The sequence below is a fragment of the Zingiber officinale genome, chromosome 10A (genome assembly GCF_018446385.1).
Source record: "Zingiber officinale cultivar Zhangliang chromosome 10A, Zo_v1.1, whole genome shotgun sequence".
NCBI lineage: Eukaryota > Viridiplantae > Streptophyta > Magnoliopsida > Zingiberales > Zingiberaceae > Zingiber > Zingiber officinale.
The window spans coordinates 5,153,484-5,166,995 of record NC_056004.1 but is presented as its reverse complement, the minus strand read 5'-3'; the positions used below and the strand labels follow the sequence as shown (position 1 = coordinate 5,166,995).

Here is a 13,512-nt window from a genome sequence, read left to right as displayed (position 1 = left end):
ACGGACATGTACTTAGACAATTAATAAATATTCCAATTAGGCGATCTGAAACTATGACAAATACGCACATCAAATGAGTAAGAGAAAGACTAAAAACAACTTGGTTAATAACAATAAAATAAAATAAAATTTATTTAAGTATAACTAATAGAGAATATAGTTCAATGACGTAAAAGGATCTATATAGTTGATCACATCTAGTGAAATAAAGTTGAGTTATTGTTGTTACTGGTCTAAGTTTCTGTTTCAACTTTTTTTTTTTTTTTATTGTTATCAACACCAAATATCTAGCTTATGCTGAATGGTGATATGTTCGGTCCTATAAAAATTTCCACTGTTTGGTAGGGTAAATATGGAGTGATCCAATCAAATTGAATTGGCCTGTCATTTGCGTTTCCATTTAACTGGTTGTGCTGATCGTAGATCCCAATTCGTGAAAAATTGCTTCTAGGTTAGGACCGAGTAAGTTCGTATTCCAATAACAAATGAATATAAATTACACAAACATTGATAGTCAGATTGAAATATCCAGGTTTTTAACTACATAAAATAGAGGAAGAAGACAGAAATTTCAATGCTCAAAATCCTCTTACTCACATTGACATAGAACATTGATTTACAAATATGAAAGGGTGTTCTTAACCCTAATAGACTGGAGAGCCCACTCCCCCACTATTTCCACAAAAAATGTTGTGAAAAGCCAATTGGCAGACAAAGGAACAAATAATGGGACAAGCTTGGGTAAATAAAATTGAGATTGCCCAATGCCATATTGTATAATTTCTGAAGCAAACTTCAAATATCGGCTATAAGCGAAAATTGTCAATCATGTGGAATATAACGTCTGAACCATCTGAATTTATCATGTAGGTCTTCACCTGTAGCAAATAGAGAAAATTTTCAAATCTTTGTTATAATAGACAATTGCAAAATTTCGATCAACGGCTAAGTGTGTGCATTTTGATCAAGCAAATTGCAAAATTTATGCATTTGAGTAACATTAAAATTATAATAGACAATTTCTGGTCTAGAATCAAAGAAGGAAGCACAATTTCTTGCATCTATATTCTTTACATGCATGAAGTGTGTGAATGTCTTATCTCTATATGTTCTGGTGGCGTCAGATCAATACCTGAATGGTACTGTGAGCAAAAAATCTTTGTTTACTTCCACGGAAGCTAACATCTACTCTTTCCCAAGGAACTCTATTCAAACCGTCAATCATAGCATCTGAAAAATTCAAAAGAGATGCCTATAAGTGGATATAGAAAACTTGAAGACGGTATTTGGATGACAGAAAACAGCAACTAAGATCATTCACAATTTATAAGCATGGTTTTTTATGAATAATCCTGAAAGGCCCTCATCGATGTTCTATAACAATCAGGTAGCTTCACGAAAGACCATACTGTGTTATTTAGGAAAGTTCATCTTAGAATTTTAAAACTTAATTGCATATAAGGTGATCACCCTTATCTCATAGCTCCTCCAGGACTGCCTTATGCAATCTAGAAGGAAGGTAAATCAGGTGACCTGCGATGTATTTCGCATACGTTGAGAATCGACCCCATGACCAATTGGGCAACACCACATGCAAGGACTTAATGCTTGTATATTAAGGGACCTAGATCAAATACAAATCCTGTTTTGTTTGCTGAAATCAATTAATATCCACGATTAACTAAATATAATATCCTTGTCAAATCTACTTTTCTGGCCACTTTCAGAGCGAATGATTGTTTGTAGCTGTATCCTAGTCAAAAGGGGTTAAAGGACAACCCCTTTGAGAATATTCAGTATTTCAGTAGCATGTAGGAACAACCAATTCTTTCGCCAAGTCCATTCACCTAAGATTGTAAAGGTGGTGTTCATTCTTACAAAGAGGCAAATAGATGTGTAGGGAACGTTGTTCCGATGCTTTAGTTTTCATATGATTTCATCGTATTGCTTTCATATTTTAAACCTGTGAACCGGTTTGATGTAACTTTCAGGTTTTTGCCACAGCATTGTTAGAACCTAGGACAAACTTTATACCAATATTGTTATGGTGGAAAATATTTTTTTATTGTTATATAATGGATTAAAAAAGATGCACACTTGTAAGGAACTTATAATTAGGGCAAGTTAAACAAGTTAGAATATTCATGCAACACAATGTTAATTGCAATTTGCGAAAGATTTAACTTAAATCTCATCTTCCTGATGAACTCTATAGAAGATCACCTAAGAAATCCACAGGTCTCGCTAGTCTTATTCAACTCTAATTTATTCAATACTAATTGGGTAAAGAATTGCATCCAAAGGATACTTTTGAAGAGAAAATATAATAAAAAAAAATTTAAAAAATTAAACAAAAAGTAATGGGTAGTGATGAACCTTCCATATCACTGATAGTTTTCAATTCTTTGGTGGTTGCTGGAAAATTCATCTGAGGGACATCAACAGTTGTCGGTTTCTCAACATAAATAATGTGTGGATATTGGCTATTTATCATGAAATCTTGGCGCTGCAGCATGAACACACATTTAGATCTGACTAAAGCACAGCTACATTATATCTAATAATATAAGTTTTACCTTAGGAAGCTCATGTTCACGTCGTATTGATGATGTCTTCCTTCCAACGATGACTGAAGTCGAGTTAAGTATTTCTGGAAGATACACATGATAGAGTATGCAATGATACTAACAATCAAACAAGGTAATAATTTCAGCTAAATAAATTACTATTAGAAGGCAGAGCTGGATACAGTCAAAGCAAACATTCGAGTATGCAACGCGTCGCTTAAAAGATAGCAAAGCAGACCTGTAATTCATAAAATTAATCATTGAGATTATAATTCTTAACAGGGGGTGAAAGTCTTAATATTTAGGTCTATAATAAAACAAAGCTCACATGAATCGAAGATCTCCACAGTCACTGACCATCTGAACCAGAAGAGGAAGTTTCCCATTATCGTGGTCTTTAAGAAATAGATGCTTTCCTGATCTTCTGAAAATCCAACAAGTTCGGTATGCCATCTTTTCTAACTTATAGGAACCATGAAAGAGTGGAATCTGAAAATTTCAAGTAATCATTACCTGAAAAAGTGCTTCAAAGATGACAATGATTTATCAAACCTCAAATATTCTCCTTACAATAAAAAGGAAACCTACAATTGATTTGTGCCTTTGGGCATCATCAGAATGACATATTTAGCTAGATGGGAGTAAACAACTTAGTGACTTTGTTTGAAGCCTTATATAGAGGAACTATTGGTTTGAAGCCAAATTAGTGAGTTGTAGTCTATGACTTATCTCTTTCCTGGAACTTTATGTAGGCTTACAGAAATAGAAGCTTAGCTAAGGAGGGACCAAATTCAATAAACTGAAGAAATTCAGTCATCTAGGGAGTTGCTTAAACTTGAGGTTAGTAAACAAAATATTCCTATTCGAGCAACAATATCCTTCGGCACTGACTAGAAGGATTTTCTAGTTGACTAACGAGTATAGTGTTGTTTGTCTGATGATCACTTGTGCCCAAGTAGTTTACTAGTGGCTATTTCAGTTGACTGAAGGTGGACAAAAATAGACTTGTAGAGGTCTTTCTGTATAAGATTCTCTGAATACATTATTGAAACTACTACAAATAAGTGCTTACATTGCTCAATCCAAGGGCTTGGATAGGGTTTCATTAAGCTTTCACCATAAAAATCAAATGTTTGAAATGTGACAACCATCTTACTCAATCAAAACTAGAGATCAATAATATCAGTCAACCAACTCAAATCATTTGTGTGTTTTGCCCATATAATGAAGTAAACAGCTTAAGGGAATTGAAAGCCAAATTGACTTCTATTGTAGATTAGATTATTTAAATGCAAACAAAGAGTTCATATTAAATATCATGCTATGGTATGATGCAACTTGGATGTCATAAAGCAACTCTTACTAATTTGAACAAGTGAGAGTATCCACTCAATAGCTGAACATAAACTTTAGCTTAGGAAATCACCTGTTTGTGCAATCTTGACCCAAGATGAGGTGTTGCAAAAGTGATAAAATTCATTGGCTCAAGTCCAGCGATCTTGCCTTTAATTTTTTCATCCACAGACTTTGCTACCACAGGATGATATTCGCAAGCACCATGTTCCTCTAGAATACATTTTGGTACTGTTTTCTCATATAAGATACCAATTGCATATCTTGCAATCAAGCCCCCTAGTGAGTGCCCCACGAATGATATCTTTTGAAGGAAAGGCTTGCTAGCAACTATTGAGATAACCTGATACAAAATTTTGTTAGCTGATGAAATAGAAAATTCATGGTAAACAACAACCAATTGATAGATAATCCAGCAGGTTTTGAAAAAAATGCATAATTCATCATTTAGATAACTAGGTGGTTGATATCTAGGATAAATTTCTATATCTCTCAGAGCAGCATATACTAACAGTGATATCTACTATCCAAGCAAAAAGGTGGCAACCTCTTTTGCTAATCGTTCGCCCATTACATCAACACCATGGAAAGTCAAAGTTCCGTAGTTAGATTCACTGCCTGCAAAAGCAAAAGTAATGATGAGATCAAATATAATAATAATAATAATAAAAGTACTTGAATTCTTTTAAACTATATCTCTATCAAGAGGAAGGAATACGTTCTTCCGTAATTTTCAGAACAGAAAGCATAGGTGAGCAGTTTTGACAAAATTTGCGACTGTTCATGTGAAACAAGGTTACCTACTGATCCATAAGTATAAAGAGTTATATGCTTTTAATCATATTGTTCCGAGTATTGTGGCCGTTAACAAACAAAAACTTGTTTGAAGTGGAATTATCTATGTAATCATAAGATGAATAGGCATAGAAGATTTTCTCACAAAATTTACTTCTATGGAGATTGGTGATTTTCTCTAGTTTTTGAGAATTCCACATTTTTTTCTTGCTAGATATGGATAACTATTTATCAAGTATTTGATTATCTTCAAAATCTTGCTAAGGAGAAGTTGTTCAAAAGTTTACATAAACACAATGAATACGCAGAGTAGATGTATTATAATATCTTAATGAAGTTATGCACACCCATTCTCTCAAGTATAGAATCCAAGCATACTAATATTTTCTATACATCATTAAGCAATTCCAACAATTCTGTCAGATCATCAACTGAAAGCTATATACTACCAGATCAAACAATGAAAGATTGTAAACACCAACATCATAATTGTGTATTGAAACTACTATTCAATCACCCGAATTAAAAGACTTGTATTTATCTGATAGTTTAAAATTCACCTCTTGTTATTACAATTTTAGGATATAGAAAGAAAAGCTGCTTACAGTGAACCATAATATCCACCGGATGCTTTTTCACGAATTGTTTGGCAGCGTATTTCCAATTCGCAGCACTGCAAGGAAAAGACACGTATGTCAACTGAAAGTTATGCAAACTGCGTTTCAATTTTTAATTAATGAGCATCACATGTCAAGCAAGCCCATCGTTCTAAATACGCATTACCATCGAACCCTAGGTCGCACGGATCGCCGAAAAGCGTCATTCATCAATCAGCTGAACGTTTCAACTGGAACTGTAATGAACTACCTGCCAAGGTGATGCCCATTCATGGCGCACTCCGGGAATAAACAAAAAGAAAAATTGATCGTCGTCTGCACTGAGAACCAACCACTTTATGGATCCCATATCGGTGTCCGACAAAACGGTCTTTGCTGTCACCAATTCGAGCATAGCGATTGGTAGATGACGCTGCCTGGTGTTGCAGCTCTGTCCCAGATTATTAACGAGACCATGAGACAAGAACACACGACAATTTTCGCCATCATCCCTCAACTCGACAAGCCTACACAATAGCGTGATTTGGCGTGCACTAAGATGCCACCTTTCTATGCCTCAGCTCCGTGAAAGCAGCGCCAAAAAAAAAAAAAAAAAAAAAAAAGAAGATGAAAAGGGGGAAAGGCCTCGATTCAAAAGCACACGAAAACAAATTCCAAAAAGGAGAAAATGACAATAAAGCAAAGCAAATAAGCAAATTCGTTCGGCAAAAGAAAAACACAGGATAAGAAATGGTGGAGATAGGTGCCACCCGAAGAAGCATACCTTCCGACGATGCCATTGACCATCACCACCAGATGCGTCGGCAATGGACTATCTTCTGCCATTCCACCATCCTGCACTGGAGGCGCGGCTGCTCGATTCCGAGACGACTTAAGGAAAGTAGGCAGCCGGAGGTAGGACGAGTACCGCTTCCGCTGCCTCTTTCCGCTACGCCTGCCCGCATCTCCGAGCTCCGCATCCGATCCGCCTGGCGCCATCTTCCCCGATTTCTCTGCCCTGCTCTCACGCCTCGGATCAATTCGCCGATATCAGATGCCGGGGGGACTTCAACTATGCGATCGTGGCCTTCTTCACCGTTTTATCGCTCCAAATCTTCAACTCGCGATTCCAATTCTCAAATCGTTCAGGTTTAGCGGGCGATTGTTCTTGTTGGAGCAATGAGCAGCATATCCCCTGTTTAAATCCAAACACAAGTCACCACGAAAGCACCAGTGGTCAAACACGTGGAGGGACAAATCGCAGTCTGCGCAGCGAAAAAACCTTCGATCCGTGTCTCGGATGATACATACGAGCCTGACTTCCAGAAGCCGATCCGTGTTCCAGCCCCTCTCCGTGTTCTCCTTTGACCATCGATCGGCCACCTAAACCTCTCCTAGCTCTCTCAGTTTCCTTCCTGGAAGATCGTGCCATTACGTTATTTGCAAGCATCAGCCGCTCAACAAACAAGGGACCCACCTGATTGACCACTAAAGTTTGCGTTAATTAATTATTAGGGTGTCAATTAAAATCTTAAATCACAGTCACCAACGTCAAATTGGTCGAATATTGATTACATTTTCATTTTTAAAAAATGACGACATAATGTATTATTTCTGTAAAAATATTCATAATAATTATCATTATAATCTTCAACATCTCATTAAAATATATATAATACCATATTTTTTTCATTCACATCTCTTTTAATATTAACATTAATTATTTATACATTATCTATTGATTCATATTAAATAAATATATTTTAAAATATTTAAATTTTTTTTTTTTAATAATAATTTTATCGATAAACAAATAATTTTATTATTATTTTTAAATAATATTAAAAAATTTACAACTTAACAAAAAAAAATTGAAAGATAATAATAAAAAAAAAAAAATAAGAGAGAGGATGTTCAAACCTCCTCTCAGAATATTGGGATGCTCTCAGCAACCGAATAAGCACAATTAAACAATCAACCTTCATCATTCGAGCTCCGCGAACTGCTACCCTTCTAGTGATTGGAAGTAAAGGTAGCGGGCTCCAGAGAAACTCGAGGGTAAACTTCAGAGTGAATTTGTTAATGGTCCGTTCTCCCGATTCTTTCATCGAGTGGCCATCTCGACGTTGACTTTTGGCGTCCTAGCGTGTTCGACAAGATTCTGAATTCGAGAAAACGCATGCGTTATTTCAAATGAATTAAGAAACTTCCAGAGTGAGATTCGTTTTGTTTAACAGAAAAATAATTTTAAAAAATAAAATTCCAGAAACTTGAAAATTTGACCAACCGTCGACCTAGATTAGGAAAAACAAAACCTTGATTATAAAATTTAAACTATCTATCACATATTAAAAAAAAAGGAAATAGTACAGATATTATTTAATTATTAGCGCTGCTTTTAGAATCCCAATCGAATTAATTTTATTTCTTTTAAATGAGGCCTGGCATTATCACGAATATCGGATGAGTGTAGCTTCAGAATCGAAGCCATTGCCAACCAAGAAATGTGGTACGTAGACACTAAAAATTACGAGATTAAATAATTATACAAACAGAGCATTCACCTTAAAACGACGACGTACACAGACCTAGCGATCGAGTAGCATGACGACAAAGTGTAGCATGCGATTAATACAGACAGAGGGCTTATAAAACTAGTTATTAATTAACTTGCCCAAATAATTACTCGGTTAGGAGGACAAGGCCTCTGATGCAGTAACATAACCGATCGAGATCGATCTCGACTCAAGGTCCGAGATAGAGGCCGTCGCCCATGAAGTACTGGCCGTCCATGTACAGAGCAGCATTTGGAGCGTGGTAGCCATCCATCACCACGAACTGCATGTCCTCCGAGGGCTTCCAATGCCTCTTCCTCTGGTTTATGAACCAGTTGTTGATCTGCTTCAGGTCGAGCCCCGTCGACTCCGCCAGCGCCACCTTCTGCGTCTCCTGTTCATTCGGAGTTATGGTGCTTCAGCCGTGTGTTCGTTCGAACGGTTTTACTAGCGGGAAAGTTATTGAATTGTGATGAAGAACGACTCACCGAGGGATATGGCCATTTGTAATGGAGTTCCCACCAGTTGAGCAACTGCTGCCGCGCGTCCTTTGGGAGCTTGCCTTTCTTCTTCTTCTTGGACAGTTCCTGCCTCAGGCTGCTCAGATAGCCACTGTACTTCTTCAGGAGTTGGTGCTTCAGCTCGCGGTCTTCGGCCGATGCGTCTGGCTCCGGGAGTTCAGTTTCGCCGCCGCTACCATCTTGGTCGTCTTCGGAGGAGCAAACCCCAAACTTATCATCTGTGTCATTGGCACCCCAACAGGTGAGTACGGAGATCACAAGAAAGAAACAACAATGCTTGTTGATTACTAACAATCAATGCGCACTGGATTACTAGGAATGCTTGTTGCTTAAAAACTGTTGCTAATAAAAGGAGAAACGATCGAACAAGTTATCAAGCATGTTCAATAGAATTATTTACTAACCTTGAGAATGGAAGGCATTGAAGGACCTGTAACAATAGATATCGATATAACAAAATGATTTAAGATAATGATAAAAGAAGCCTATACAAGTGTAACCATATGTTTAAAGCTTCCTTTAGTTACAGCCTTAGGTAGACTTTTTCGAGCTTGCATAGAACAAACAAAGTTGGCAATTAAATTTCATAATCTTCATTCAAGTTGAAGAAATTCAAAAGCCTAATTTTGATTTTATAATTAAAGGATATGGCACAATTGCCCCCACAAGAAAATGATTGATAAATAAAATCTGCAAACTAAAATATTTTACCATTAATGAGGCAATTTTTTAATCAAAACTCAGATTTTGCACTGTAGTAATAAGAATCTTTAAAACACTCATAAAATTGTATATAATTAAAAAAACAGAAACCATATTACATCAGAAAAATTAATCAAAAGTTGTACATAACAGCAAAATCAGCCAAGACATTCTATCATGTCAGACAGTAAACATATGAAGATAAGTGAAGAGAATAATCAGATAAATGTTTTAGGAAATAGTTTTCTTTGAAATTGAAAAAAAATGGAAACGAGTGGCATAAACTATTGCTATACTCAAGCTGGTTAAAAATGTCTAATAGACTTTAACAATTGCAAAGAGGGTATCATAGGCAAAAAATATCTAGTAGATCTTTCCCTCGGAAAAGCCATTGACACCCATGTGGTCATTGGTCACATAGCTTACTATCCCTTCAATGATCCCTACAATGATCCCTCCACGATCATCATTTCTGGTTAGTTAGTCACGATCTAATAGATGATATTAATGAAGACCACAATAATTAATGTTCATAAGTCAGAATTATTGGTTGGAACAAACGAATAGCCCCTAATTTTTCAGAGATCATGGGCATGATAAAGAGATCGTGAGCACAATCTAGTTGGTATCTATCCTAGATTGTAACATCTATCATTTAGACACTAATGATTTTCTTACCTTCTATCTTCAAATTGAGTTTCATATATTAGCTATTTAGTAAAATCTTATTTTTCATTTACAACAAACCCAATAATAACATTAAATATAGGAGATACATCTATAGCCTTTACTTTAATCTTCCTCTCTTACTTTAAGAACATATAGAAAATATTACCAATATAACAAATTTATTTCAAATAAATACATGCTTCATTTTTTATATTAACTTGTGCAGTAAATTATGAAATATCATTTCAAGCCATCTAAAATATATTCAAAAAAAATTGTAACAATGATTTTTATTGAGAAAACACATCAAGTTTCATCACAGAATAAATAAAGGAGATCTACATATGTGAAAAATAACAAATGGATACAAATTAGGTCAAAAAAAAATCATATACTATAGAATGCAAAAACACCAAAGAGAAAATTATAATTCCCAACTTTTTAGAGTCTAATAAATGACATAATTGCTAAAATCAAACATATTTTATTAATGTATCATGTAAAAAGGAAACCCTAACTTTTATTGTAAAAAAAAGGACGAGAGAAATGATTTTGTATGAATTATAAATTCCATGTCAACTTCAATATATCTAGTTTAAGTTATGATAATACACATGGTACTTGAACTGCTTTAATTAAAATAAGACGCGGAGCCAAGTAGAATATCAATTTAACCAGTATAAAAACAGTCAAAAACTATTCTATGAACATCAATAGATCCACAGTCGATTACACATGACATGCAGTACTAGTTAAAGAGGGGGCATACTTTCAGTTTGGCGAGAGCTTAATTACAAGAAAGAAGCCTTGTTTATTGATATTTGCCATCGAGTTAGTAAATCTGATTTGGATATCATACAAAAACATTTTAGCTTACACAACGTTAACTATGTACTGTGTTGAATATGACGATCAACTTTTTACAATAACGTGCTGTCGATTGAACGTAGGACGGATTCCTGAGGAGAAAAGCCGTAGAATGACAGGGAATAATACAAGTAAAAAAGGCGAAGAAAATTGAAAGCTTGACAAAATGAGCATCCTATGCCCCCCTTAACTCCTTGCGGATCCATCACGCAGAAGCAACTCGAAATGAAAAAGATATCAAAAATGATAGTGAGGTGAGAGAGAGCAAAGGGCGAGAAATATAAAAATAATTAAAATACAATTTTAGCCAAGAACATGGGGAATGATTAATCGATTATTCTCGAGGTAGAGGGAGTCAAGGCGCATGTTCTCCTTGGAACCCTAAGAACACCACTCTCCCTCCCTCGTCAGAACTCAAAAGGCTAGCTTTATGTCAGTCTTCTTCCTACTAGTTTAATAAAGAGGGAGTCCCGCACACAAACGAGAGAAGCGTTGGAGTGGAAGAGGATCGGTTTTAAGCAAGAACTAAAAGAGAACTGTGAGATGGCCAGAGTACCAAGCGAAGCCTCGAGAAACTAAACCCTAAATCTATATATCTATATATATAATATATAAACCAACAACCACAGGCTACTTTCCCATCCCAAGCCTGAAAAACTAGCAAACTAAACTATAGAAACGTAGCTAGATAAATAGTGACCACAAAATAGAGTGAAAAGTATTGATTAATAATAGGGGCAGTGGTAGTAGAGGAAATCGGTAGAGTGTGGAAGTGTTCGATTAACTAATAATTAATTATATATTAAGGGGAAGTCGAGAGCCGTTCCCAGAAGATCTTTCGCCTCAGCTTTGCGTGAAAGAAGGGATTCTCCTCGTAAAGATGCACGTACTTCGCCTTCTGACATACGGCAGTAGTAGTAGTGCATCTTCATCCCCTTCCCCCTCTCTTCACTCTTAGCTAGAATCCATGGAAGGGAGGGACAAAGGGCTGTGCTAGCTTAGCTTTCTCACTCGAAACTCATGCTGTGTAATGATAATAATAGTTAAGTTACCTGCTGTCAAGATGCGAAGGGAGGCATCGGTGAGGGAGAGGGAGTTGAGTTGAGACTCGACCCTGCGGAAGAACTCCATAGCTTCCTGCAATGGCCTCGTCAGCTCTTCCCTGTATTTGACCAGCATCTCGTGGTATGCTTCCTGGTTGTCACCATCAACACAGCATGATTAATAATATATATACTATTCCCTAAATTGGAGGGAGGGAGGGTTTGTTTGGTTAATTAGGGCACCATGAACTGGTCCAGCTCGGGGTCTGTGTGTGTGTCCCGGCAGATCAAGTTCGCCCGTTGCCTCATCTCCAGCTCCTGTGCCACTGCCGAGAGCCGGTCCACCACTTCCGGCGGAGCTCCGACCTGATGATTAAATTTTAGAATTAGTCTGACATATATACACATATATATACGTGTGTGTGTATATATATAGTCGGAAAGTTAGGTTAGATCGGTGAGTGACGGAGTGGTGCATGCCTTTTGGCAATCGATGTAAGCGGTGAGGAGGTTGGAGTACTGGGGGTGCGAGACAATCTTTGCCTTGATGGCGTCGATGTCGGAGGCGGGAGGGAAATGGGAGGAGGAGGCGCCTCCGACGCCTCCCTCGTGCTTGCCTTGGAATAGAAGTGCGGCCGCTGAGTTTTGGTGGCCGCCGAGGAGTGTCGGGGTGGCGATGCCGCACCCACCGCCGGCCTTGTCAAACACGGAAGCATGAGCGGTGCCTCCGGAAGTAGGCGGCGGCGGAGCCGCAGCGACCGTTGCAGCATGATCAGTTGCAGGTTTTGAGGCCGCGGAGCACATGATGCCTCCCCAGAGACTGCCTCCTAGCTGAGAGAACTCCTCCATGAGGAACAACAGTGGTATAATGAATTAGATTAGGATAGATAGATAGATAGATGGGTGGATACTAAAATGGAGGAGGGCAAAGCGGAGGAGAAAGATGGGGAGCAGGAAACCCTAGAGGGGGAGGAGCTCGCCTTTAATCGATGAAAGGTGAGAAGAGGCAGAGCCCCTGGAGGAGGTTCTAAAAGGACCAAGAGAGATGGGGACGCCACGAAAGAGAGAAAGGCATGCAATCCAAGTGCAACTGTGAAAGTGTGGTGCCCTGGTGGGCCCACGTCAAATCATGGAGATGGTATTTAGATTTGCAGTGCATCATTAAATTAAGAATCCAACGCCGAGAAAATTTAATTAATTAATTAATTTATTATATATATATATATATATATGACATGTATCATACGTAGTCCCCATTGTCCTGCTAAGCCAGGAAAGGCCTGTACACTACTGTAGATGGAGGATATAGATCTTATACCAATGCATCCATCCAGTAGAAGGCTAGCTATTTATTAATGCCATTCGTTCACTTGTTCTTTGTCTAGCTAACGTGTCAGATCAGACGACTCTCGGGAGCTTTGGAAGTTGGACTGTGGTAATTACTTGATCTAGTTTAATTGGCTTAAGTATGCTTTTATTCTTTTTAAATATACTTGTCGTTCGATGTCTTTTCTTAAGCGTCTTTATAATAGATACTTAATTAAGAATGTTTTGTTTATGCCACCCTCTCCTTGTACGTTTTCAGATTAGAGGTTCGTATGAAAGTCAAACTCGGTGAAAACGACGAGTATAATTTGTTATAATATATTGTCCGAATAATTAATTGCGTTGTTTCCTAAAAGGAAAGCAGGGTATTAGGCGCCATTTGTTTACGTATTATAATATCTAATTTTGCCCAGAAATTAAGTTAGACGGAGGCTGATGATCATAAGTGAGAGGTTGAATGAGGAAGGAATATAAGTACTACAGACTCATGTGCTGACTGTCCCGAAAAGAAGGGAAGG

General features: G+C 37.3%; 2 protein-coding genes across 5 annotated transcripts; both read right to left on the bottom strand.

The window, feature by feature from the left end:
- Positions 1-569: 569 nt before the first annotated feature.
- On the bottom strand, positions 570-6,745 carry LOC122027472 (lipid droplet phospholipase 1-like). Of its 4 annotated transcripts, none has more exons than XM_042586454.1 (11): positions 6,594-6,745; positions 6,096-6,506; positions 5,321-5,388; positions 4,468-4,538; positions 3,994-4,263; positions 2,896-3,056; positions 2,750-2,805; positions 2,577-2,629; positions 2,377-2,506; positions 1,133-1,230; positions 570-878 (listed from the first exon to the last, which is right to left on the bottom strand). In XM_042586454.1, exons 2-11 carry the CDS (start codon positions 6,308-6,310, stop codon positions 807-809), a joined length of 1,194 nt encoding a protein of 397 aa, XP_042442388.1. In that variant the 5' UTR covers positions 6,311-6,506; positions 6,594-6,745; the 3' UTR covers positions 570-806. The 4 variants fall into 4 exon arrangements, with proteins under 4 accessions (XP_042442388.1, XP_042442390.1, XP_042442391.1 ...); XM_042586456.1 differs by having other exon boundaries at positions 6,623-6,722; XM_042586457.1 differs by lacking the exons at positions 6,096-6,506; positions 6,594-6,745 and adding exons at positions 5,499-5,582; positions 5,665-5,896.
- A 1,080-nt stretch (positions 6,746-7,825) lies between these two features.
- LOC122026918 (homeobox protein knotted-1-like 6) lies at positions 7,826-12,715 on the bottom strand. The gene is made up of 5 exons (XM_042585662.1): positions 12,149-12,715; positions 11,912-12,034; positions 11,678-11,819; positions 8,355-8,605; positions 7,826-8,260 (listed from the first exon to the last, which is right to left on the bottom strand). The coding sequence occupies exons 1-5, from the start codon at positions 12,515-12,517 to the stop codon at positions 8,057-8,059; spliced, it is 1,089 nt and encodes a 362-aa protein (XP_042441596.1). The 5' UTR covers positions 12,518-12,715; the 3' UTR covers positions 7,826-8,056.
- Between the last annotated feature and the right edge of the window lie 797 nt (positions 12,716-13,512).